General features: G+C 48.1%; 1 protein-coding gene across 1 annotated transcript in view; it reads right to left on the reverse strand.

Moving 5' to 3' along the window:
• Window positions 1–25,484, reverse strand: part of LOC142312222 (uncharacterized) — a 51,104-nt gene extending 25,620 nt beyond the window's left edge. The window contains exons 1-5 of the mRNA XM_075351129.1: window positions 25,407–25,484; window positions 25,098–25,277; window positions 24,893–25,016; window positions 24,712–24,809; window positions 23,771–23,861 (exon numbers count right to left, since the gene is read on the reverse strand). Of these exons, the coding sequence (XP_075207244.1) occupies window positions 23,771–23,861; window positions 24,712–24,809; window positions 24,893–25,016; window positions 25,098–25,277; window positions 25,407–25,484 (571 nt within the window). The remainder of the gene's footprint in view (window positions 1–23,770; window positions 23,862–24,711; window positions 24,810–24,892; window positions 25,017–25,097; window positions 25,278–25,406) is intronic.
• Between the last annotated feature and the right edge of the window lie 1,782 nt (window positions 25,485–27,266).

The following is a 27,266-nucleotide window of genomic DNA, read 5'->3' on the forward strand; positions in this document are numbered from 1 at the left end:
ATATAAAAAGAGGAAACATACAGTACAGACCAAAAGTTTGGACACACCTTTTCATTCAAAGAGTTTTCTTTATTTTCATGACTCTGAAAATTGTAGATTCACATTGAAGGCATCAAAACTATGAATTAACACATGTGGAATGAAATACTTAACAAAAAAGTGTGAAACAACTGAAAATATGTCTTATATTCTAGGATCTTCAAAGGAGCCACCTTTTGCTTTGATTACTGCTTTGCACACTCTTGGCATTCTCTTGATGAACTTCAAGAGGTAGTCACCGGAAATGGTTTTCACTTCACAGGTGTGCCCTGTCAGGTTTAATAATTGGCATTTCTTGCCTTATAAATGTGGTTGGGACCACCAGTTGTGTTGTGCAGAAGTCTGTTGGATACACAGCTGATAGTCCTACTGAATAGACTGTTAGAATTTGTATTATGGCAAGAAAAAAGCAGCTAAGTAAAGAAGAACGAGTGGCCATCATTACTTTAAGAAATGAAGGTCAGTCAGTCCGAAAAATTGGGACAACTTTGAAAGTGTCCCCAAGTGCAGTGGCAAAAATCATCAAACGCTACAAAGAAACTGGCTCACATGAGGACCGCCCCAGGAAAGGAAGACCAAGAGTCACTTCTGCTGCGGAGGATAAGTTTATCCGAGTCACCAGCCTCAGAAATCGCAGATTAACAGCAGCTCAGATTAGAGATCAGGTCAATGCCACACAGAGTTATCTCTAGAACAACTGTTAAGAGGATACTTTGTGCAGCAGGCCTTCATGGTAAAATAGCTGCTAGGAAACCACTGCTAAGGGCAGGCAACAAGCAGAAGAGACTTGTTTGGGCTAAAGAACACAAGGAATGGACATTAGACCAGTGGAAATCTGTGCTTTGGTCTGATGAGTCCAAATTTGAGATCTTTGGATCCAACCACCATGTCTTTGTGCGAAACAGAAAAGGTGAACGAATGAACTCTACATGCCTGGTTCCCACTGTGAAGCATGGAGGAGGAGGAGGTGTGATGGTGTGGTGGTGCTTTGCTGGTGACACTGTTGGGGATTTATTCAAAATTGAAGGCATACTGAACCAGCATGGCTACCACAGCATCTTGCAGCGGCATGCTATTCCATCCGGTTTGCGTTTAGTTGGACCATCATTTATTTTTCAACAGGACAATGACCCCAAACACACCTCCAGACTGTGTAAGGGCTATTTGACTAAGAAGGAGAGTGATTGGGTGCTATGCTAGATGACCTGGCCTCCACAGTCACCAGACCTGAATCCAATTGAGATGGTTTGGGGTGAGCTGGACCGCAGAGTGAAGGCAAAAGGGCCAACAAGTGCTAAGCATCTCTGGGAACTCCTTCAAGACTGTTGGAAAACCATTTCCGGTGACTACCTCTTGAAGCTCATCAAGAGAATGCCAAGATTGTGCAAAGCAGTAATCAAAACAAAAGGTTGATACTTTGAAGAACCTAGAATATAAGACATATTTTCAGTTGTTTCACACTTTTTTGTTAGGTATTTCATTCACATATGTTAATTCATAGTTTTGATGCCTTCAATGTGAATCTACAATTTTCAGAGTCATGGAAATAAAGAAAACTTTTTGAATGAGAAGGTGTGTTAAAACTTTTGGTCTGTACTGTATATGTATTCTTTTTGTGTCGCATAGATAAAAATATATACGTAAATATAAAAAAAAAATGATCTTGTATAATTTATATTATTAGATATTTTTTAATTTTAAAGTTTATTACTTAATTAGTTGGGTGTATGGTACTATACTGTCTGGGTGGAATGACGATGGTACTGTGGGAACATTATACTGTTCGGGGTGAAGAAAGAGGCCAAGGACTGAGAGCAGACGGGTTTCCTCACTTTCTGCCTCTCATAGTGGTAGATGGTAGGCTGCTAAGTATGATGTCATTTCTGTCACGTGATGGGGGGGCATGTTCAAATTGCAGCCTGATGTTTCCAGACAAAAAAGTATTAAGCGGGGGAGCGGTTGTCCCCAGCCTGAGAATTCCAGCCCCCAGCTTTTTCATGGCTGAGTATCAAAATTGGGGGGAGGAGGGACAGCACAGACACACAGCCAAGATAAGCACATGGCTGGGGGCTGCAGCCTGTAGCTGTATTCTCTACGTTGGGTATCATAATAGGGGAGGATATATTTTTACACAATATGTAAGTAGAAAGTATGTGTGATTCCAACCAATCACACACGCTATCACATAGGGTGGGGACGCGTTCTAACTGCAACCAATCACAGACGCCAGGACGAGGAAGCAGTGAATATGTGCGAGGCTAATGAGCGGACCTGGAAGTCATGTTACAGCCACGCGAGAGAGCCTATAAGTAGAAGACTCCTGCTTTATTTAATTTTCTTTCTTTTTCCTTTACTTTTTTTTTTAATTATCTGGGTGGCCGAATCTGAGCAGTTACAAGCAGTTCGCACACGGATACTAGGTATTCAGTACAGACCCCGAAAGTTACAGTTTGGGTTTGCCCATCACTAATGGAAACAGCTGTCAAATGGAATGGAAACAGCATGGGGAATACGCCTGTACGCATCTCTGACTCCCAGGTCACTGCTTGGAATAATGTTGGCAGAGTATTACGCCGCTTTTACAGAGTGACAATAAAACATACAAAATCAAAGATAAAATGGATTTTACAGAAACATTTTTTTAAGATACATTCTTTCCTGTATAAGGGCAGGTAAATAAGGCAAAATTAGAAAAGAAAAAAAAAAAAAAAAGGGAGAAAATTAGAAAAAAAAGAAAACGCCACCTCCACCCCACCCCTTAGGCTATGTTCACATGTAGAGTTTTTTGCATTCTCGTTGTTTTCAATGTAAAGAAAAAAACGCTATAAAAACGCTGAAAGAATTGGCATTCGTCTTTCAAAAATGCAGCTGCTTTCCATTTCAGTCTGGAGAAAAACAAATTTGTAATTTCTCATAGCTTTTTCTGACCCTGTAAAAATCAGCTTTTACTTTGCATAAAACTCATGAACAAAAACTGCAAAAAACTGAGCAAAAATCCAACGTGTGCAAATGGCCTTAATAGTCGGGCCATCTCTCACCATATTTATTTAAAAGAGGGATTGCAGTACAAACTAGAAGACACGTAGAGGAAGGCCTCAGAATACAATTTTGTTACAATTTAAAAAAGAGTGGGACTTTTACACTAGTAAAGCTTAAGCACTAACTGCATGTGATTAATATTTGGGCCTGAGGGTTGGTGGCTGCATTTTTCAGCTTGCATTCCAAGGCCAGGGGTAGGGACGGGATAGCTGCACGCTGCGCTGGGACAAAGAACTAGACATGATTGCTGATGATACTTGAGAATGTGTAACAACAGGTGCAGGATGGAAGGCATTCCTGCCTATATCCTGGACAAGGGGATTGGCAAGCATGTAGCAGAGGAGAAGAGGCATTAGTGTCACCCATAGACACAGATTGTGGACCCAGGCGTTTGGCCCACCTAGTCGGGTGGTTTAATAGCGTGTGACTGAGCATCCTGGAGGTGGTCGGGCCCCTACTCTTTCTTTAAAAAAGTGCCAGACTCAGGTACACCTAACACTTGGCCTGGGAACTTGCCGCATGTATGTGCTATGGTGAACAGTATAACACCTACTCCCTCTGGCCACCCTACTGCCTCTTCCTGCCTGTTGCATTGCAGTGGATCACTCCCCCTCTGCACTGCTGTCCTTGCTCTGCATGCCACCTTCCCAGGTTGGGTCAGTGACTTCATCATCCACCAGCTCGTCTTCCACTTCGGCACTCTGGTCTTCCTCCTGACTTGTTGATTTAACAACATCACTTGTTGGCAACTGTGTCTCATCATTATCATCCACCTCTTGAGTCAGTAATTGCCATTTTTCACCACCATCCTCTTCCTCTGACTAAAGGGTACTTTATACGCTGCGACATCGCTACCGATATATCATTGGGGTTACGTCGTTAGTGACGCACATCCGGCGCCGGTAGCTACATCGCAGCGTGTAACACTAATGAGCGACGATCAACTATCGCAAAGTCGTTCCAAAACGGTGATCGTTGACACGTCGTTCATTTCCTTAATATCGCTGCTGACACCGGTACAATGTTGTTTGTCGTTCCTGCGGCATCACACATTGCTATGTGTGACACCGCGGGAACGACGAACATCTCCTTACCTGCGTCCACCGGCAATGCGGAAGGAAGGAGGTGGGCGGGATGTTACATCCCGCTCATCTCCGCCCCTCCGCTTCTATTGGGCGGCCGCTTAGTGACGCCATAGTGACTTCGCTATGACGCCGAACGAACCTCCCCCTTGAGGGAGGGATTGTTCGGCGATCACAGCGACGTCGCAGACCAGGTATGTGCGTGTGACGCTGCCATAGCGATAACGTTCGCACGGCAGCGATCACCAAATGTCGCACGAGCGACAGGGGCGGGAGCTATCGCGCTCGACATCGCTAGCAATCACTAGCGATGTCGCAACGTGTAAAGTACCCTTAAGGCTGCTCAAATATTTGGACATCAGTGCTACGACCTCCTTATGTCCCTCTAGAAATGTGCAGGGCGAGAAGCCAGAAACAATAAATGTAAATAGCTTCTCGAAGTGTCTCAGTGTAGGATCACTTGTCTCCTGAGACTTGCCATGGTTGGAGAAAGGAGGATCAGGGTGAGGATTATGTGGTCCAGACTCTTGGCTAGTGATACTGGACCGTGTCTGGGAAACAGACTGGAAGGAAGCATTATCTGCCATCCAACCCACCACCTGTTTGCACTGTTCTGGCTTCAACAGTGGTGTCCTGTGCCCCCCTACAAAGTGAGATAGGAAAATAGGTCTCATAGATTAGTGTGTTTGTTGTACTCCTGCAGAAGGCACAGTTTCACTTGGCCCATAGCCTCTGCATGCACCATCAGCAGCACGTCCACTTGCCCATCCCTTACCACATGCCTTGCGTATTAATTAGGTTTTCAGCTAAGAGCTGTATTAATAGGGGCTAAAATAGGACAGATGTAGGTCGGAAAAGTACTTTTAGTTTTACGCTGCAGTAGCAAGCACTGTAAGGCAATAACCCCTGCCTAGATGCCTCTAATGCTAAACTAGCCTTTCTTCTGCAACTCTCCATACACTAAATGCAGCTAAGAGTGGTATTAGAGAATAGATTTTTGACATTGCAGCAGCAAGGACTGTAAGGCTATAATCCTTGCCTAGATGCCTCTAATACACTAGCCTTTCTCCAGCAGCTTGCCCTACACTAAATGAAGCTAAGAGTAGTATAATTAGAAACTAGAATAGATTTTTCATGTTGCAGCAGCAAGGACTGTAAGGCAATAATCATCTAATACACTATCCCTTCTCCAGCAGCTTGCCCTACACTAAATGCAGCTAAGAGTAGTATAATTAGAGAATAGAATAGATTTTTCATGTTGCAGCATCAAGGACTGTAAAGCTATAATCCTTGCCTAGATGCCTCTAATACACTAGGCCTTCTCCAGCAGCTTGCTCTACACTAAATGGTATAATAAGAGAATAGTTTTTTTTATATTGCAACAGCAAAAACTGAAAGGCAATAATCATTCAAATGTACGATCCCATTTCCAGCAGCTCTCCTTACATCGTTTCCAGGGTAGAGTGAGCCGACTGGTGCATCACCAGATCTTATATACACCTGATGATGCAATGTGGAGGGCCAATCACAGTAATGCCAGTAGTCAATCTAATTGCTGGTGTGGGGACTCGAGCATGGTGCTGAAGCACCAGGGATACTCTTTTGAGTATTGAGCGTGTCTGAGCACCCCGATGCTTGTTCAAGTATCAAGCAGTTGCAAGCACTCTCACCCATCACTAATAATAAATAATAATCAGAAGATAGGACCTGTTTCAAAGGATCAGATGATACATCTTTGCTGTGAAGGGATGTTGGGATATCTGGAGTAATGGCATTCACTTCAATTTCTATGTCAGATGACTTTGAAGAGGATACAATTGAAGAGGTCAGTTCTCCCTCTGATCTCCTGTCACCATCATCTGTTAAAAATAAAACCAATTATTATTTCTGAACACGATATACTTCAAATTTATATTTTTAACATTTTTATGTAAAATGTCTGTAGAAATAGCAAGTCCACAGGATGAACCAGTAGAGCGTGGTGTTCAACTGTTTCATTCTGAATCCCAAATATTGGTAGAAAAAGCCACTAAACATTATTATTTGGGTGAAAACTATACAAATTAAAAATTTCTACTCCTCCCTCAAAAACAATCCCCACTCAGGTCCATAATCTGTGAAAGGAAAACAGAGGGTTTCCACATTATTAGTGGCTCAGAGGTTCTTGAAAACCAATATGGCTTTCATAAACCAATCCAGCAAAATCCGCTCTCCCAAAGTCAAATTTTTCCCTTGTTTGCCCAAACCACATTTAGCATCCATGTAATTGGCATTGCTGTAGTGAAAAGAACCCACTAAATTTACAATGTGCGTGTCTCCTGGAGCACAATCTGGGCACTATGTGTTGGGTAATAAAGTGTGTGTGCACTCCAGCTGACGTAATCAATTCCCTGCTTCCACCAAATGGAAAGTACCACACCCTACTAAAGCTCAAAGCATATTACGGGAAGATGCAAGATATAGCCTTGTTCTCCTCTGGTTCAGTTCCCTGTGCTAAGCTCCTGGCTTGTGTATTTCTTCCTGTTCTGACCCCGTCCTGTTTAGTGACTACACTTGAGTCTTCTGATTTTATATTTTCTCTGCCCTTCTGGTTCTGACCCGGCTACCTGTATATTCTTCTTGCCATCTCGCACCACCAAACGGCAGCTAACTCTGTGGCCCCAGCCTAGGGGTGCCTGTGTAAGTCCAGACCCATGTATAGGGAGGGATTAAAGGGTGAAGGACAAGGCAATCCCTGGGATGTGGTTCTTGCTCCAAAATGATAGTTAGAGGGTTCATCCAAAGGCAGTTTACATAAAATATCCCCTAATAACATAAATTGTATTTAAAATATATTAAGAACCAAACCCCAACTAATATAGAGAAAATTACAAAAAGACACAAACTGCACAAGAAAAGAGACCATGAGCTTGGCACCTTAATGATACACCAATGGTGCTCCCACTCAGACCTGAGAATCCATAGTGAACCCTGGGACATGGAAAACTACCATATTTTTTGGACTATAAGACACACTTTTTTCCCCCCAAATGCTGGGGGAAAGTGGGGGGTGCGTCTTATAGTCTGAATGTAGGGCTGCGGGGAATGAGGGTGCTGCGGTGGAGCGGGTCATCGGCGGCACAATCAGGCTGTAGCAGCCTGCCGTGACGATGTGGACCCGCTCATTTAATATGCACGCCCATCATCTCTCAGCGCTGATGCCGGCGCTGACAGGTGGGCGGGGGATGCGCGCATATTAAACAGCCTGCCCGCATGATCACCCCTGGCAACTACAGCCTGGAGTGATCATCTGCGGCTGTATTCACTGCCCCCCGCGCATCATCATCAGCGCAGGGTGCAGTGAATCAGTATAACTCACCAGCCACGATTCCTGCAGCACCGCAATGTCTTCCTATCTGTGCCAGCGGCAGCTGTGTGGAGACTAGCGGCGCGCACAGCGATGACGTCATCGCTGTGCGCACGTGTCCACACGCAGTCGCCGCCGGCACAGACAGGCGGACATTGCGATGCTGCAGGGAGCGTGGCCGGCTCCACACAGGTAGGTGTGCCGCCCTCATGCCAGCAGCCGGGCTGCTGCTGCTCGGATCCGCAGTGGCTCGAGGGGTCTCCGGACCCGGGAGTCGCGCGGCCACTCGTTGAAGGGGAAGGACTATATACAGGGTTTTTTTTTGGAAAGTTCGTGACGCCACCCACGGTGCGTGATAATGTGAGGGACCACCACTGTGGTTGGAGAGCCCGGTGACGATGGTGTGGCAGCCTGTTTTAACACCTGCCTGGGTAGGGAGTGTGTGTCCCGGTGCTCGTCGGATGGTTGGTGAATGGGTGCCGCTGGGGTATCTCAGTGTACTCACTCAGTCCAGGAATAACCACACCGACAGCTTGTAAACCAGAATTCTGAGCACCACTGCAGCTTGTAGGGAGCACGCTTGATGTTGCTGTTAGCCTGTGGCCCTGTCCTTGGCACCTCTGTCTCTGTTGGACCCGTGGGTATAAAACTCTTCGGGTCCCGCTCACCCGTATGGCTACCAGAGTGAGCTTGCGCTCAGGGTTCACGCGTAGGATGTCTTTGGACTGTATTGGGAAAGTCCTATCCTATCGGTGCGCTAGTACCCCGATTTTGGAGCGGGTTGGGGATGACACTTGAAGTCTTCACCCGCGTCAGGTAAATTACCGGAACTGGGTTACCCTCTCTTCACGTGGGATTTCAATCTCACGGGCTCGCACCGCCACCGCCAGGCTCCTCATCTCTTCCCTCCAGTGGTTCAGAATGAAGAGGAATTTCGTCCGCATCCTCCGGCACAGCTGCTTTCTTCCTCTATCCATGCCACGGTCCCAGGGACAGCACGCTCTGGGGACTAGTCTCGCTCCACAATCTTGCCACTGCGTCTTCCAGGAACGTTGTGACAAAGTCCTGGCGTCCCTGCTCCACTTCCGCTAGTAACATATTCTGGCCCGCCCCCTTGGACTTTTCGCAGCACTCTCTCGCTGACCGTGGCCCTCTGGGAACTTCCGGTTCTGGTCTCACTGGGAAGACGAGGGGCGGGGCTTAATCTTCGCGCGCTTTCTCAGAGAAGACGGGGTTTTGGCATGAAAACATGGCGGGAAACAGAATCTTGACTCGCGGTCTTCGGCTATCAAGGCGCTCGTCACCCAGGTAAGTGGGTCCTGCTCGTATCCTGTTTGTGACGCCAAGTTTTTCAAGGTGTGCCGCCCCCGTGCCAGCAGCCAGGCTACTACTGCTCGGATCCAGATCCGCGGTGGCTCGAGGGGTCTCCGGACCCGGGGGTCACGCGGCCACTCGATGAAGGGGGGGGGACTATATACAGGTTTTTTTTTTAAAGTTCGTGACGCCACCCACGGTGCGTAGTAATGTGAGGAGTCGGGAGTCGCGCGGCCACTCGATGAAGGGAGGGGACTATATACAGGTTTTTTTTGGAAAGTTCGTGACGCCACCCCCGGTGCGTGGTAATGTGAGGGACCACCACTGTGGTTGGAGAGCCCGGTGACGATGGTGTGGCAGCCTGATGTTTTAACACCTGGGTGGGTAGGGAGTGTGTGTCCCGGGGCCCGTCGGATGGTTGGTGAATGGGTGCCGCTGGGGTATCTCAGTGTACTCACTCAGTCCAGGAATAACCACACCGACAGCTTGTAAACCAGAATTCTGAGCACCACTGCAGCTTGTAGGGAGCACGCTTGGGTCCGTGCCCTTCGTGTTGCTGTTAGCCTGTGGCCCTGTCCTTGGCACCTCTGTCTCTGTTGGATCCGTGGGTATAAAACTCTTCGGGTCCCGCTCACCTGTATGGCTACCGGAGTGAGCTTGCTCTCAGGGTTCACGCGTAGAATTTCTTTGGACTGTATTGGGAAAGTCCTATCCTATCGGTGCGCTAGTACCCCGATTTTGGAGCGGGTTGGGGATGACACTTGAAGTCTTCATCCCCGTCGGGTAAATTACCGGAATGCGTGAAGCTACTTTCCGGCTTAGGGTCCATGTACCCCGTCGTGCCCTGGCCCCTGCCCGGTGATAGCTCAAGGCCGCCGGCCGCCCTCCTCGGCAGTCCGTGCCCCTTGACACTGTCCCCTGCGACCGGGGTTCCAGCTCGTACCAGGCCGAGACCAACGTCTGCCACCTAGTACACAGGAGCTCTCCTCCGTGGCCTCTCCTCACAAGAGTCACCACTCCACCTCCTCTCCTTTCACTCTCCACTGCTCAACTCTCTAAGCTCAATTGTCACTTTCCCCTCACCAACCCCCCATGTGGGTGGCCCTATTCCCTTCAGGCCCCCCAATGGTGTGTCTGGTAGGTTAAAGTGGGAAGTGTTCCTAGGATTTTGATTGGCCAAGCTGTTAGCAACACCAAAGGACCAGGATCCGTAACCAAGGAGGGTGGATACTGTGCAGGAGGGCAGATTGCACAATATCCTGTGACGACCTGATAGGCCAGGGCGTCACATAAGCGGTGCTGCTGCTGACACAGACGGAGGAGGAGCGGTGCTGCAGGGAGTGAGGTAAGGTGAGTATGAACCTTTTTTTTTTTTTATGTGCCACAGGATGCAGGCCGTATACCAGGATGGGGGTGTATAGCAGGATGGGGATGTATAGCAGGATAAGGGTATATTATGAGCAGGATGGGGGTATATGAGCAGGATGTGGGTATATGAGCAGGATGGGGGTATATAGCAAGATGGGGGTATATGAGCAGGATGGGGGTATATTATGAGCAGGATGGGAGTATATTATGAGCAGGATGGGAGTATATTATGAGCAGGATGGGAGTATATTATGAGCAGGATGGGAGTATATTATGAGCAGGATGGGGGTATATTATGAGCAGGATGGGGGTATATTATGAGCAGGATGGGGGTATATGAGCAGGATGGGGGTATATGAGCAGGATGGGGGTATATAGCAAGATGGGGGTATTTGATCAGGAAGGGGGTATATTATGAGCAGGATGGGAGTATATTATGAGCAGGATGGGGGTATGTTATGAGCAGGATGGGGGTATATTATGAGCAGGATGGGGGTATATTATGAGCAGGATGGGGGTATATTATGAGCAGGATGGGGGTATATAGCAGGATGGAGGTATATAGCAGGATGGGGCCATATGCAAGGATGGGTTATATAACAGGATAGGGCCATATGCCAGGATAGGGGATATAGCAGGATGCGGCCATATGCCAGTATATAGCAGGATGCGGCCATATGCCAGGATGACGGTATATAGCAGGATGTGGGCTATACCAGGATGAGGGACATATACTGTATATACAAGGCAGGAGGATCATTACCAGCCTGGGGGATACCTTAGTAGAGAATTTGGGGACATTACCCCCATAACAGTGTCAGCAGCAGATCCTCGCCCCATAACAGTGTGTCATGACCACATTTTTTGCTTAAAATTTTTTCTTCCTATAAAACCAGGGTGCGTCTTATGGTCCGGTGCATCTTATAGTCCGAAAAATACAGTAAGTATCTAGCGTCAAGGGTGTTTGTGGTAGCCATCTTTTGAGCGGCCAGGTGACCACAAATAGTACCTGTTTCATTGTGCCTGGAAACTATTCCAGGAATATCTGTATTCCAAAAGATAACTGGAGCTCCCTCCCCTCTGAGTCCGTCCATGTGCACAGACAGTAGTGTACGTACAATCATACACAGTTAGGTCCAGAAATATTTGGACAGTGACTGATTTTCTAATTTCAGGTCTGCATTCCACTATTTTTTATTTAAAATGAAACAACTGAGATGCAATCGAAGCAGAGACTTTCAGGTTTAATTAAAGGGGTTAAACAAAAATATCCTATGAAACGTTTAGGAATTGCAACCGCTTTTCTACAAAGCCTCCTCATTTCAGGGGCTCAAAAGTAATTGGACAAATTTACTTTACCATAAATAAAATGATTATTTTTAATTCTTCATAGAAACTCCATTGCAGGCAACGACTGCCTGAAGTCTGGAAGCCATGGACGTCACTAAATGTTGGGTTTCCTCCTTTGCAATAATATGCCAGGCCTTTAATGCAGCTGCCTTCAATTGTTGCTTGTTTGTGGGTCTTCCTGTCTTAAGTTTTGATTTAAAGGGAACCAATCACCAGGATTTTCGTATATAACCTAAAGCCAGTGCTATACTGGCACTATCAGACTAAAGGCCGCTTTACACGCTGCGACATCGCTCAAGCGTTCTCGTTGGGGTCACGGAATTTGTGACTAACATCCGGCCACTTTAGCGATGTCGTTCCGTGTGACACCTATGTGCGATTTTGAATTGTCGCAAAAACGTTAAAAATCGCTCATCGGTGACATGCCCCCCTATTCTCGATTATCACTGCTACTGCAGCTAGCGATGTAGTTCCTCGTTCCTGCGGCAGCACACATCGCTATGTGTGACACCGCAGGAACGAGGAACCACATCGTACCTGCGTCCCGGCCGCAATGAAGAATGAAGGAGGTGGGCGAGATGCTACGTCCCACTCATCTCCGCCCCTCTGCTTCTATTGGGCGGCGGTTCAGTGACGCTGCTGTGACGCTGAACGAACCGCCCCCTTAGAAAGGAGGCGGTTCGCCGGTCACAGCGACGTCGCTAGGCAGGTAAGTAGTGTGACGGGTCCGCATGATGTTGTGCGCCACGGGCAGCGATTTGCCCGTGTCGCACAACCGATGCACGCTAGCGATATCGGTCACGATATTGCAGCGTGTAAAGCAGCCTTAATTCTATACATACCTGTAGTGGTCAGCTCGGATATGTAGGTTTTGAAATCCAAGAAAGTAAAATTTATAAAATCATCAGCTTCTTGAGTGACACCAGCTGAGGATCAGATAGTAGCTGGGGGAGGGGAGAGGTATAAATAGTTATCCCCTCCCCCTGGTAAAATTAGCATAAGTATTATACAATCGATTTAATTTTTGACTGGCAGGACCTGTGCTGAGGTCATACCCATGTGACCAGAAGGGTCGGGGCCTCAGCCAACAAAGCTGGCACCATGAAGCAACATTTTTCTTTTGGCACAAAGCAAAGTGAAGAATTGAAGGAGCGCCATAATTGAGTTCACATTTAGTTGGAATAGTTTGCGGGTGCCATGTTACATTGGCAGAGCCCCTGAAGTGCCATAACAGCAGCTGTCCCCCACAAGTGACCCCATTTTACAAGCTACACCCTTCAATGAATTCATCTGGTGCTACAGTGAGCATTTCTACACCACAGGTGTATCAAAAATTGTTATACCATTAGGCAGTATAGAAAAATAGTTACATTTTTAACCACTAGAATGTTGTTTTAACTCTATATTTACAATTTCACAATGGGAAAAAAGGCCCAATAATGTGAGGCACAATTTCTCCTGAATGTGACAATACCCCACATGTGACTGTACAGTACTTCTTGGACGCACCGCAGGGCTCGGAAGGGAAGGGGCACCATTTGATATTTGGAGCACAGCTTTTTCTAGAATAGTTTATGGACTCCATTGCAGAATCCCTAAGTGCCAGAACAACAGAAACCCTCTCAAGTGACCAAATTTGGAAATTACATGCGTCTGGGGATTCATCTATGGGTATAGTGATGATTTGGTCTTTGGAAAATAGCCATGGAGTCAAACGCAGTGGATCGTTGCAGACTTATAAATTGCAAATAAGCCCTTCTAGTGCTCAGTACATTGTATTGCATGTACATTGTGCCAAGCTCTTGCTTCTGGAAACCTGCACTCTGTAAATTAAGTGGGCTCTCCTCACTTCAATAATGCCAAATATGTGGATGCCAATTGTAATGCTCAGAAGGGAGGAGGCATTTCTATTTGGGAGCACAGGTTTTGCTGGATTTCTTTGAGGGGGGGAGCCATAACGCGTTCCCAGAGCCGTTGTGCTCCCAGTAACATGGAAGCCCTCTATATTTAAGCTAACAGATGACAGACCTGAGTAGGGGACTTGTGTTTTTGTTGGTTGGATTGAATGCTAATTGGTAGCAATTTGGGGTACAGAACGTTTTGAATCAGTTCACATTTATCCTGTGCTCTATGCTGAGCACTTACATATGAGCTTCCATTTACATCTCCAAAATACGGTATTCAGGTGAAACCCCCGATGCTGAACGTGGTAGTATCCCATAATTGACTATTGGAGAGCAGAGTTTGATAGAGTGAACTAATCTGTAGCTGCAGTGACAATTTTGTAACAACCTGTGATGCCTCCACTTAGGGGAACTTAGCTGCATTTTGCTAGAATATTAGTTTTTGGCCTGGGTGATGTACAACTGCTGTCCGTCTTTGCTGTAAGTAAATACTTAATTTTTGGAGGATATTTCTTCCTCTTTACGTTGCTATTTTTAAATATAGTGTAGGTACCTACAAACATGAGGTCCCGTGACGAGGGTTGTAGACTTCCGTATTCTGGCCATAATACCAACTAAAACCTAATTTATTTATTTTTTACAGCATCTTACTTATGGTTTTGTTGCTCATTACAGCCTTGTGCAGGTCTATGATCTTGTTCCTGACATCCTTAGAAAGCTCTTTGGTCTTGCCCATGTTGTAGATGTTAGAGTCTGATTGATTAATTGAGTCTGTGGACAGGAGTCTTTTATACAGGTGGCAATTTAAGACAGCTGTCTTTAATGCAGATAACAAGTTTATTAGGAGCGTCTAACTGGTCTGTAGGAGCCAGAACTGTTAAAGGAGTTATCCGACATAAACTCAAAAATTTTTGTTAAGCTAATCTGTGCTGTATTGTCATATAAAACACCCCTACATTGTTATTTTTTGTTTTCTAACTTTTGTTCCCCTTGAATTATCCCTTTATTCTCTGCAGCTCTTTGTTTACATTTAGCTCCAGAAAACATGATAACTTCCTGTGCTAAACCTCCCAGTCAGAGCTGGCACCGCCCGGCCTCAGTGTCCAGCCTCGCCCCCTGCCCGCCCCCTGCACACACAGTCCCTGTCAGTATTCTGCCCAACACTGACCTGTTATCACTACAGCATTGCAAATAACAGCCCCTCATCGGGCTCTGCACCGCACACATCGGGCTTTGCACCCCACACCACATCGGGCTCTGCACACCACACACACATATGGCTCTGCACCGCACACACATGGGGCTCTGAACCGCACACACACATATGGCTCTGCATCGCGCACACACATATGGTTCTGCACCACACACACATCGGACTCTGCACCACACACACATATATGGCTTTGCAGACCACACACACATATGGCTCTGCACCACATACATATCGGACTCTGCACCACACACACATATATGGCTCTGCAGACCAAACACACATATGGTTCTGCACCACACACACATCGGACTCTGCACCACACACACATCAGACTCTGCACCACACACACATCGGACTCTGCACCACACACACATATATGACTCTGCACACCACACACACATATGGCTCTGCACCGCACGCACACACACGGCTCTGCACCGCACGCACACACACGGCTCTGCACCGCACGCACACACACTGCTCTGCACCGCACGCACACACACGGCTCTGCACCGCACGCACACATATGGCTCTGCACCGCGCACACACACACACACACACACACGGCGCTCTGTACCGACCCCCCCACCATCGTTCTGCACCGCCCCCCCCTACCCCCATAGGGAACACATGTAGGGAATACATACTCACCCGTCCTCGGTCCCCGCCGCTCCTGCACCTTCGCACGCTGTCTGTGCTCTGGCCATATCAGCACAGTAGTGACGTCACCGCTGTCCTGAACTGTCAGACACAGACTGCACGGGCAGTGATGAAAAGCAGCGCTGCGCTCCCTCTCATCAGTGCTTTCAAATATATCGGCATCTGTGAACTGTGATGCCGGTATATTTGAATGTGCGATCCTGAGCAGGGGCCCTGTGCTGGCGCTGACAGCACGGCAGCCGCCAGGCCCCTCCCCCAGGTCACAGACCCCACAGCAGTGCTGGGGGAGGTTGTGGGCAAGGTAAGGGGTGCGGGGGAATGTGTGGGAGGGTGCAGGGAAGGGGGCGGGGACTCCACGCACTGTAGCCGCCCAGCAGGGCGGCAACATGCTGTTTCCAGATTTGCATGTCAACATGGTCCTGCCCATGTTGACATGAAATGACCGAAAGCTATTAATGAGTTCCTGGATCCTGGATGAAGGTATATTTGACCATTCCTGTTTACAAAACAATTCCAGTTCAGTAAAGTTTGATGGTCGCTGAGCATGGACAGCACGCTTCAAATCATCCACAGATTTTCAATGATATTCAGGCCTGGGGACTGGGATGGCCATTCCAGAACATCGTAATTGTTCCTCTGCATGAATGCTTGAGTAGATTTGGAGCGGTGTTTTGGATCATTGTCTTGCTGAAATATCCATCCCCTGCGTAACTTCAACTTCGTCACTGATTCTTGCACATTATTGTCAAGAATCTGCTGATACTGAGTTGAATCCATGCGACCCTCAACTTTAACAAGATTCCCGATGCCGGCATTGGCCACACAGCCCCAAAGCATGATGGAACCTTCACCAAATTTTACTGTGGGTAGCAAGTGCTTTTCTTGGAATACTGTGTTTTTGTGCCTCCATGCATAACGCCTTTTTGTATGACAGAACAACTCAATGTTTGTTTCATCAGTCCACAGGACCTTCTTCCAAAATGTAACTGGCTTGTCCAAATGTGCTTTTGCATACCTCAGGCGACTCTGTTTGTGGCGTGCTTGCAGAAACGGCTTCTTTCGCATCACTCTCCCATACAGCTTCTCCTTGTGCAACGTACGCTGTATTGTTGATCGATGCACATTGACACCATCTGCAGCAAGATGAAGCTGCAGGTCTTTGGAGGTGGTCTGTGGATTGTCCTTGACTGTTCTTACCATTCTTCTTCCCGGCCTTTCTGATATTTTTCTTGGCCTGCTACTTCTGGGCTTAACAAGAACTGTACCTGTGTTCTTCCATTTCCTTACTATGTTCCTCACAGTGGAAACTGACAGTTTAAATCTCTGAGACAACTTTTTGTATCCTTCCCCTGAACAACTATGTTGAATAATCTTTGTTTTCAGATCATTTGAGAGTTGTTTTGAGGAGCCTATGATGCCACTCTTCATAGGAGATTCAAATTGGAGAACAACTTGCAAGTGGCCACCTTAAATACCTTTTCTCATGATTGGATGCACCTGCCTATGAAGTTCAAAGCTCAATGAGATTACAAAACCAATTTAGTGCTATAGTAAGTCAGTAAAAAAGAGAATTTTGTTTACTTACCGTAAATTCTTTTTCTTATAGTTCCGACATGGGAGACCCAGACCATGGGTGTATAGCTAGCGACCTCCGGAGGACACACAAAGCACTACACTCAAACGTGTAGCTCCTCCCTCCGGGCTATATACACCCCCTGGATGACAATCTACCCAGTTCAGTGCAAAAGCTGAAGGAGGACATCCACCCATAAGTAGAGATAGAGTAAAACTCGGCAAAACCAGCACTCTGTCTACTAACAACAGCCGTGAAGCACACGGAACAAAAAAACTGCCAACAGGCAACAGGGAGGGAGCTGGGTCTCCCATGTCGGAACTATAAGAAAAAGAATTTACGGTAAGTAAACAAAATTCTCTTTTTCTTCATCGTTCCTTATGGGAGACCCAGACCATGGGACGTTCCAAAGCAGTCCATGGGTGGGAAATAAACGAAACGGAGAAGTAGGCAAAACCTAACTTCACAAATGGGCGACAGCCGCCTGAAGGATGCGTCTGCCCAAGCTCGCATCTGCCGAAGCATGAGCATGCACTTGGTAGTGCTTAGAAAAAGTGTGCAGACTGGACCAAGTGGCAGCCTGACACACTTGCTGAGCCGTAGCCTGGTGCCTGAAAGCCCAGGAGGCACCGACAGCTCTGGTCGAGTGCGCCTTAATCCCCGACGGGGGAGGCACCTGAGAGGATTGGTAGGCATCGGCGATAGCCGACCTAACCCAACGAGCCAAGGTCGGTTTAGACGCCGAAAGGCCCTTGCGCTGACCCGTGGTTAGCACAAAAAGTGAGGTGCACCGCCGAAAAACGGCGGTGCGAGACACATAGATTCGGAGCGCCCGCACCAAATCTAAGGTGTGCAACGCTTTCTCAAAGCGATGCACAGGGGCCGGACAAAAAGAGGGCAATGAAATGTCCTGGTTAAGGTGGAAGGAAGACACCACCTTAGGGAGAAAGTCCGGAGTCGGACGAAGAACCACCTTGTCTTGGTGAAACACCAAAAAGGGGGATTCCGAAGAGAGCGCAGCCAAATCAGAAACTCTCCTGAGAGAAGTTATGGCTACTAGAAAGACAACTTTCTGTGAAAGTCTAGACAAAGGAACCTCCCTGAGAGGCTCAAAAGGGGGTTTCTGTAAGGCCGTGAGGACCAAATTAAGGTCCCAGGGATCCAAGGGTCGTCGGTAAGGAGGAATGATGTGAGATGCGCCCTGCATGAAGGTGCGCACCTGAGCCAGTCGGGCGATACGCCGCTGGAACAATACCGACAAAGCCGACACCTGTCCCTTAAGTGAATTGAGGGACAGACCCAACTGTAGACCCGACTGTAGAAAAGACAGGATGGTCGGCAAGGCGAACGGCCAAGGAGCATGGCCGGAAGAGCGACACCAGGACAGGAAAATTTTCCAAGTCCTGTGGTAAATCTTAGCCGAGGAAGACTTCCGAGCCTGAGTCATGGTGGAGATGACCTCAGAGGGAATGCCTGAAGCCGTCAGGATCCAGGACTCAAGAGCCACGCCGTCAATCTGAGAGCCGCAGAATTCTGGCGGAAGAACGGACCTTGAGAGAGAAGGTCTGGGCGGTCCGGAAGATGCCACGGCACCCCTACGGACAGGCGGAGCAGGTCTGGGTACCAGGCTCGCCTGGGCCAGTCCGGAGCAATGAGTATTACTCGACGGCCCTCCATTCGGATCTTGCGCAGAACCCTGGGCAATAGCGCCAGAGGGGGAAACACATAGGCCAGACTGAACTGAGTCCAATCCTGAACCAGTGCGTCTGCTGCGAAGGCTTGAGGATCGTGGGAGCGAGCCACGTAAACCGGAACCTTCTTGTTGTGCCGGGAAGCCATTAGATCTACTTCCGGAGTGCCCCACTTGCGACAAATTGACCTGAACACTGACGGATGCAGTGCCCACTCGCCGCCGTCCACGGTTTGACGGCTGAGATAATCGGCCTCCCAGTTTTCCACGCCTGGGATGTGGACTGCGGATATGGTGGACTTTGAGTCCTCCGTCCACTGGAGGATTCGTTGAACCTCCAACATCGCCAGACGGCTGTGAGTCCCGCCCTGGTGATTGATGTAGGCAACCGCTGTCGCGTTGTCCGACTGAACCCGAATGTGCTTGCCCGCCAATAGGTGGTGAAAGTCTAGGAGAGCTAGAAACACGGCTCTGATCTCCAGCACATTGATCGGGAGGGCCGATTCGGACGGAGTCCAAGTGCCCTGTGCTCGGTGATGGAGAAACACCGCTCCCCAGCCGGAGAGACTGGCATCCGTGGTGAGGATCACCCAGGACGGAGTCAGGAAGGACCGTCCCTGTGAAAGGGAGAGGGGCTGAAGCCACCACTGAAGGGAGTTCCTGGCCTGTGATGACAGAGCCACCAGCCTGTCCAAAGAAGAGATCCGCTTGTCCCAACAGCGGAGAATGTCCAGCTGCAAGGGACGCAGATGGAACTGGGCAAAGGGAACCGCTTCGATGGACGCCACCATCTGACCCAGCACCTGCATGAGGTGTCTGATGGAATGACGGCGGTGCCTCAGCAGAGAGCGCACTGCCAGACGAAGGGACTGCTGTTTGACTAAGGGCAACTTGACAAGTGCCGGCAGCGTCTCGAATTGCATCCCTAGGTACAAAAGTACCTGGGTCGGGGTCAGAGTCGACTTGGGGAGGTTGACAAGCCACCCGAATTGGACTAGAGTGGCGAGAGTGAGCGAGACACTCCGCTGACAGTCTACACTGGATGAGGCCTTGACTAGAAGGTCGTCCAGGTAAGGAATCACTGCCAACCCCTGGAGGTGCAGGACCGCAACCACTGCTGCCATGACCTTGGTGAACACTCGGGGGGCCGTGGCTAAGCCAAAGGGAAGAGCCACGAACTGGAAATGTTCCTCTCCGATCGCAAAGCGTAGCCAGCGCTGGTGTGAAACCGCAATAGGCACATGCAGATAGGCATCTCTGATGTCGATGGATGCCAGAAAATCTCCCTGGGTCATTGAGGCAATGACCGATCTTAGAGATTCCATGCGAAAGTGCCGCACCTGAACATGCTTGTTGAGAAGCTTGAGATCCAGGATGGGCCGGGAGGAACCGTCCTTTTTGGGAACTAGAAAGAGGTTTGAGTAGAAACCTCTGAACCGTTCCCGGGCGGGGACCGGAACAATTACACCGTTGGTCTGCAGGGATGCCACGGCCTGAGAGAAGGCGGCGGCTTTGGAGCAGGGGGGGGTGGACAGAAAAAATCTGTTTGGCGGGCTGGAGGAAAAAGGTATCCTGTAGCCGTGGGTGATGATATCCCGCACCCACTGATCGGCGACGTGTTGCAACCACACGTCGCCAAAGTGGGAGAGCCTGCCCCCGACCAAGGACGTTGCTGGCGCGGCCAGATAGTCACGAGGAGGCTGCCTTGGTGGCAGCGGCTCCTCCGGTCTTTTGAGGACGCGGCTTTGCGCGCCAGTTGGATTTGCGATCCTTGGCGGTAGTGGACGAGACTGTGGGCTTAGAGGATGACCAGTTAGAGGAACGAAAGGAACGAAACCTCGATTGGTTCCTGCCCTGGGTAGGTTTCTTGGCTTTAGCTTGTGGCAAGGAAGTACTCTTCCCGCCAGTAGCTTCCTTAATTATGTCATCCAGCTGTTCCCCAAACAGCCGTGACCCAGTAAAGGGGAGACTCGCAAGGTACTTCTTAGAGGAAGCGTCCGCTTTCCACTCTCGAAGCCACAAGATCCTGCGGATCGCGAGGGAGTTAGCGGAAGCCACTGCCGTGCGGTGAGAAGCCTCCAGGATGGCAGACATGGCGTAGGATGCAAAAGCCGAAGCTCGGGTAGTTAAGGCATCCATCTCAGGAATAGAGTCCCTGGAAAGGGAATGAATCTCCGCCAGAGAGGCAGAGATAGCCTTAAGAGCCCACACCGCCGCAAAAGACGGAGAGAAGGAGGCTCCTGCCGCCTCAAATACAGACTTGGCCAGAAGGTCAACCTGGCGGTCAGTGGGATCCTTAAGAGAAGTGCCGTCGGCCACCGCAACTACTGTGCGGGCTGAGATTCTGGACACTGGAGGGTCCACCTTTGGGGACTGGGCCCAGTCCTTAACCACCTCCGGTGGAAACGGGAAACGGTCATCTGAACTACGTTTCGGAAAACGTTTGTCAGGACAGGCCCTAGGCTTGTTAACAGTGGTCTGAAAGCTGGAGTGGTTAAAAAACATACTCCTAGGTTTCTTAGGAGAGGTAAACTGGTGTACCTCTACCAGAGAGGGTTGATCCTCTGACTCCTGTGGGTTGAGGTTCAGTACGGAGTTAATGGACGCAATCAAGTCACTAACGTCCGCATCACCCTCAGACAAATCAATGGGGTACATAGAGGCAGCGTCTGAGCCCACAGTAAAGGAATCTTCCTCGCCCTGCACCTCGGCTTGTGAATCAGAGCCGTGGGACGAGGAAGGAGAAGGGTCCGTGCGTCTCCGTTTAGGGGGACGGGGTCCTAGGACCTGCTCTGAGGGCTCTGCAGAGCTCGGAGCCGCAGAGACACCCTGAGAGGGAGGCTGATGCATAGACAGCAGCGTCTGGGACAGCTGCCCCATGGAATCGGCAAACGACTTGGAAAGAGCCTGTGAAAAGGATGCTACCCAAGCCGGGGGTTCAGCCACCGGGACCGAAGCAGCCTGAGGGACCCCTGAGGAGGCTCCAGGCTGAGACACAACCATATTAGCACAGTTATCACAATGTGGGTACGTGCTAGGCTCTGGCAGAATTAGCTTGCAAGCAGTGCATATAGCATACATGTTTGCAGCTTTGCTCCTAGTGACAGACATGCTGCTGTGGAGGAAGCTCTGCAGCCAAAACACACTCCTGTAGAAAGCCTGAGTGTATAAAAATCCACAACCATAGGTTGTGGCTTACCAGCCCTGCTCTCTGTGTCCTCCGGATTTCACCGCTCCCCTGTAAAGTGACAGCTTTCCAAAAAGTATGCAGCTGCAGCATCCAGCGCTTCTCAGAGATAAAAACGCTGATAAAATGGCGCTGGGAGAAGGAGGGGGGGCGTGTATAAGCCCAGGAGCGGGAAAACAGAAGCACAGAGATACAGGGGGGTAGACAGGGGAGGGGACATCTCCTTAGAGAGAAGTGCCCTTCCCTGCTGCTGGCCGGGCGGTGGGCGGCGCTGTATGCAAAACATACAGCAGAAGCCAAAAACGAAACTAGGCCCAAACTGAAGCCGGGGCCTAGATTTCAAAGTGCGGCCGACGAGCAGGCACCGTCGGCGCGGTTCTCATGGGAAATTCCCAGAACCGGCCGAAATTAACAGTAACGCTAAAGCACATACTGCCCCCATAATAAAAGCACCCGGGACCCCTGAAAAAACGTCTCAATACTTAGCTTTGAGACGCAGGGCCATGTCCCTGAGTGGGGTTAACGCTCCTTCCAGCAGGGACCAGACAGGGCTGTGGATGGAGCCGGCCTCCTGCAAGCAGAGAAGACCGTGGAGGCTCCCACTTCAAACAGAGCCTCGACAGAGGATGTGAAGGAGCTCGGCATGTGAAGGCTCCAGCCTTATGAAGATCAACCTTAACAGCACCCCGCAGAGTGGAGCGTGAAGGAACATGCCGGGAGTCCAGATTGGACCCGCTTTTCTTCCAAAACTTTAAAAAATTAAAATAAAATTGAAAAAAATATGAGGAAATAAAAGTGTGTGTATCCTCCTGAAACACAAAGCGTTGAACTGGGTAGATTGTCATCCAGGGGGTGTATATAGCCCGGAGGGAGGAGCTACACGTTTGAGTGTAGTGCTTTGTGTGTCCTCCGGAGGTCGCTAGCTATACACCCATGGTCTGGGTCTCCCATAAGGAACGATGAAGAAAAGTAGTTAGGAGTGTTTAAATCAAGAAAGTGCCCATACTTTTGCACCGGTCAAATTTTGTTTAAATGCGGATTGCACATTTTTTGTTAGTACAATAAACCTCATTTCAATCCAGAAATATTACTCAGTCCATCAGTTATTAGATATATGAAACTGAAATAGCTGTTGCAAAAACCCAAATTGTAATAAAGAAAAAAGGTTAACATTAATAGGGATGTCCAAACTTTTTCATATGACTGTATTTATCTTAATTGTTTACAAATTTATTTTAATGTTTTTTTTTTACTCAGTCCCACTGTGGAATATGAATAATTTTGTTTGGTGGTCTCATACACTGCAGTGCTCTCGTATTGCAGTGCATGAGACCCCTCAGTTTTTCACTGACTTAGCCTGTTAGGCCCTCCTTATAGCAGAATCTAAGATACCAATATACCCTGAGGTCATCATATGACCATGGAACGGAGAGCGGCTATCGGCACCCACAATGACAAATTCAGTTACATGCAAGTGTTGGGACGGAAAGCAGCAACTAAGGGGTTAATTGGACCACATCGGTTCCAAAATTGGTAGGGACAATGCAGCAGGGTGCATTTTCGCCCCTTGGGGGCACTACACAGTTAATCGTCATTATACCAGGATTCTAGGAAGGTAACAGCACCATTAACCTTTTTCCTATTTTTCTTTAAAGGCCCATCATAATATTTTTCTACAAGTGATTTTCTAACGCTGTGGAATTAATAGCGCCATATAAGTGAGTAAAATAAATAACTTGTCAGCACATTCTACGTACGCTGTTATTTAGCTTAGTAATTTCTAGATCAGAGTAGGTAAGGGTCAGCATCTTCTAATTTTAGGGATAGGAGGATCCTCAAAGTTGTAAGCTTTATAGAAGAAGAGCATTCACTGACCAAAGTAATTTGAACAGTTCCAGGTGGAAGAGAATGTTGTGGTCTATGGCCGGACTACACCGATAAGGCAGCTACAGCCGGTGACTGAGAAGAATCTGTGACTTCTCTGCATTTAGTGGTCACTACTCACCTGGGTAGCCATATGTAGGAGTCTCCTCTTTACACCGCTCATCACCCCTCACATATGTCTCTGTGGTATTAATATGGGGCAGATCTTCACCCTGAAACAAATATTGTAAAAGTCACAGACAGATGGAGAAGTCCCATCTATGATCACCTCTAATCCTGCCATCTCCACCGCTCTCATTACACAAGTATAACACATATACCATATTTTTCGTATTATAAGACGCACTTTTCCTCCCAAAATTTGGGAGGAAAATGAGGGGTGCGCCTCAAAATCTGAATATAGCTTACTGGGTGGTGGAGAATTGGCGGGGGGCTGTCTCTACAGCTCTCTGTGCAGGCAGCCAAGTGCCTGTCTGTACGGGAGGCCAGGTGCCTGTCAGTGCATTAGGACGGCTGCCTCTTTGTGCGGTGGCCGGCTGCCTCTCTGTGCAGGTGGTCTGGCGGCCTGCTGGCAGCCACTCTGTGCGGGCGGCCGGAGGGATGGCTGTGCTGGCAGCTTTGGCTGTGCTGGCAACGGTGGCTGTGCGGCGGGTGTCCCAAATGGACTGTCCGCGGTCCGGGCTTCAAATGATGGCGCCCGGAGTCAGCGCGTGCGCAGATGGCCGGTGCCGCCAGCACTGACCCGCCGCCGGTGCCGCCAGCACTTACCCGCCGCCGGTGCCGCCAGTACTGACTAGCCGCCGCTGCCAGACCAGCCTCTGCTTCCTGTGACCCCGCTTCACCACCGCTGCCGCCTGCCTCCGGTAAGACACCACCGGAGTAAAACGCGGACCCCTTTTTTTTACCTTTTTTATTTCTAAATTTGGGGTGCGTCTTAGAATTGGAGCGTTTTATAAAATGAAAAATATGGTAATATTGGTGGATAAAACAAGACTGAGCTCAAAACCTTCACAGCCGTCTACACATCATAGGGAGATTTCATGGCCCCTTCTCTCCATCTACCTGATGATCCTGAGGAACATCGAGATCTTCTTGTTTACAGTCCTGTGGAAGAAGAGGACGGGGACATCTCTCTGGTGTTGTCCTCTTACTGGATACAACTGGAGGAAACACATACAGGGACTGAATTCATTCCTTACATACAGATAATTATAGGCCGTGTGTATTTAGTTCTGTCTATTACCTGATGATGTGAGGGGCTGGGGAACCTCCATCATGACGTCCTTGTACAGATCTTTGTGTCCTTCTAAATACTCCCACTCCTCCATGGAGAAATAGATGGTGACGTCCTGACACCTTATAGGAACCTGACACATACAATGATACCGTCACCCCCGATCCCTTCATAGCGTTACTGTATAATGTCCCAGCATTCCCAGCAGTGTTACCTCGCCAGTCAGCAGCTCAATCATCTTGTAGGTGAGTTTTAGGATCTTCTGGTCATTGATGTCCTCATGTATCGGGGGGTGAGGTGGATGCCCCGTGATTGGGCTCAGGGGTCTTCCCCATCCCTCAGACATAGGGGCCTGACAGCGCTCACTAGAGGTCTTCATCACTACTGTGTAATCCTGGTTATGGAGAGACACAGTAATAAATCTCACTCCAGACATTTCCCGAGTCCTCACCTCTCCAGTTCTGTCCATCTGTTATTCCCATAGATAAGAATGATGTAATGTGACGTCATCAGAATCTCTCACCTCTCCAGTAAGCCGGAAGAGGATCTCTAGGGTGAGGTGTAATATCCTCTCCGCCATCTTGTCCTTGTCCATATTCATCCTTGAGAAGTAAATCAGAAAAATGATCTTAACACCTTAACCCAGAGCCTGTTTTCACCTTCCTAACCAGTCCAATATTTTCAATTCTGACCAGTGGCACTTTATGGAGGTAATAACTCTGGAACGCTTCAATGTATCCCAGTGATTCTGTTTTTCGTGATATATTTTACTTCATGTTAGTCGTATATTTATGACAATATTTTTTTATTTATTGATTTTTTTAAATATCGAAAATAAAATTTTCAAACTTAGAATTTTTATGCCATTAGACCCGAGAGTTACAGTATGTCACACATTATAGCTAACCGCTTCACCTTGGGGCGATTTTCCATTTTTGTTTTTTACTCCCCTTCAGAGAGCCATATCTTTTTTATTTTTCCATCAATATAGTCATATGAGGGCTTATTTTTTGCGGGACAAGTTCTGCTTTTGAATTAAACTATTAGTTTTATTATACAGTGTGTCCACCCTTATCCTGTCCACCGCCTTTAACTTGAGAACGGCGGCAGCTATAAGCATAGAAGTGGTGTCTAGGTATAGTAAAGTAGCCATGCGCTACGCAATGAAACCACCTATAGCACCACCTGGTTAGCATTTTTATCGCGAAAACGGAACAAGATAGAGAAAAAACGTGACTTACAAAGTTGTAGGGCATCATCAATGCAATACGAATCGACACCTTGCACACAGAAATGCTATGATATGAAACCCATGAGCCCCCCAAAACACTGAATGCTAGTCACGCATATGGCGCTCATTTAACTTTGATGCTCGAAGTGGCCCCCGTCAGCTGCAATGCACATCTGGAGTCTGGACAGCATACTGTATCTTGCTGCACGTTGTGCAATATGGTAGGTGACACGTTTGGACAAGCATCTGTAATACATCGTCGTAGGTCCTGCAATGTTGGTGGAGGGGTCGCATATACCTGCTGTTTGATGTGACCTCACAGAAAGAAGTCCAATGGGGTCAGGTCAGGTGAGCGTGGAGGCCACTCCACACAGCCACCATACCCAATGACTTGTAGGAAGGTCTCCATGAGGTATCGCTTCACATGTTCTTTTCATAGCATTTCTGTATTCAAGGTGTCGATTCGTATTGAATTGATGATGCCCTACAACTTTGTAATTCACTTTTTTTTCTCTATCTCGTTCCATTTTGGAAATAAAAATGCTAACTCAGTTGTTTTCCACCAGGTGGCGCTATAGGTGGTTTTATTGCGTAGCACATGGCTACTTTACTATTAGCTACCAAACATGTAAACTTTTACTTTTATCTAAGTGGTCAAAAAAATTCAGAAGCTTATTGAAAAAAAATAAAGAAACAATTGTGCTTTTGTAGCTATTTTCCGAGACCTGTAGCGTTCGCATTGTTCAGGATCTGGGGCTCAGTGATGGCTTATGTTTTGCATCTTTAGCAGCAATTTCTCATGTTTCCCAACAAAATTTACAAAACCATTTTTTTAGAGACCAAATCACATTTGAAGTGACAAAAATGACACCATTCTAAAAACTGCACCCCTCAAACTGCTCAAACCCACATCCAAGAAGCAGGGCTGTGGAGTCGGTAAGCCAAACCTTCGACTCCGACTCCTCAAATTCTCTTGCACCGACTCCGACTCCGGCTCCGACTCCGACTCCGGCTCCGACTCCGGCTCCGACTCCTACATATATTGCTTATAGTTAGGTGAAAAATTTATTGTAGTACATGAATATGTGTATGTGAACATCAGACATTTAATAATTTTTATGATACGATAATCAAGATATTTGGATAGAACAT

Source organism: Anomaloglossus baeobatrachus, chromosome 5, assembly GCF_048569485.1.
Source record: "Anomaloglossus baeobatrachus isolate aAnoBae1 chromosome 5, aAnoBae1.hap1, whole genome shotgun sequence".
Taxonomy (NCBI): Eukaryota; Metazoa; Chordata; class Amphibia; order Anura; family Aromobatidae; genus Anomaloglossus; species Anomaloglossus baeobatrachus.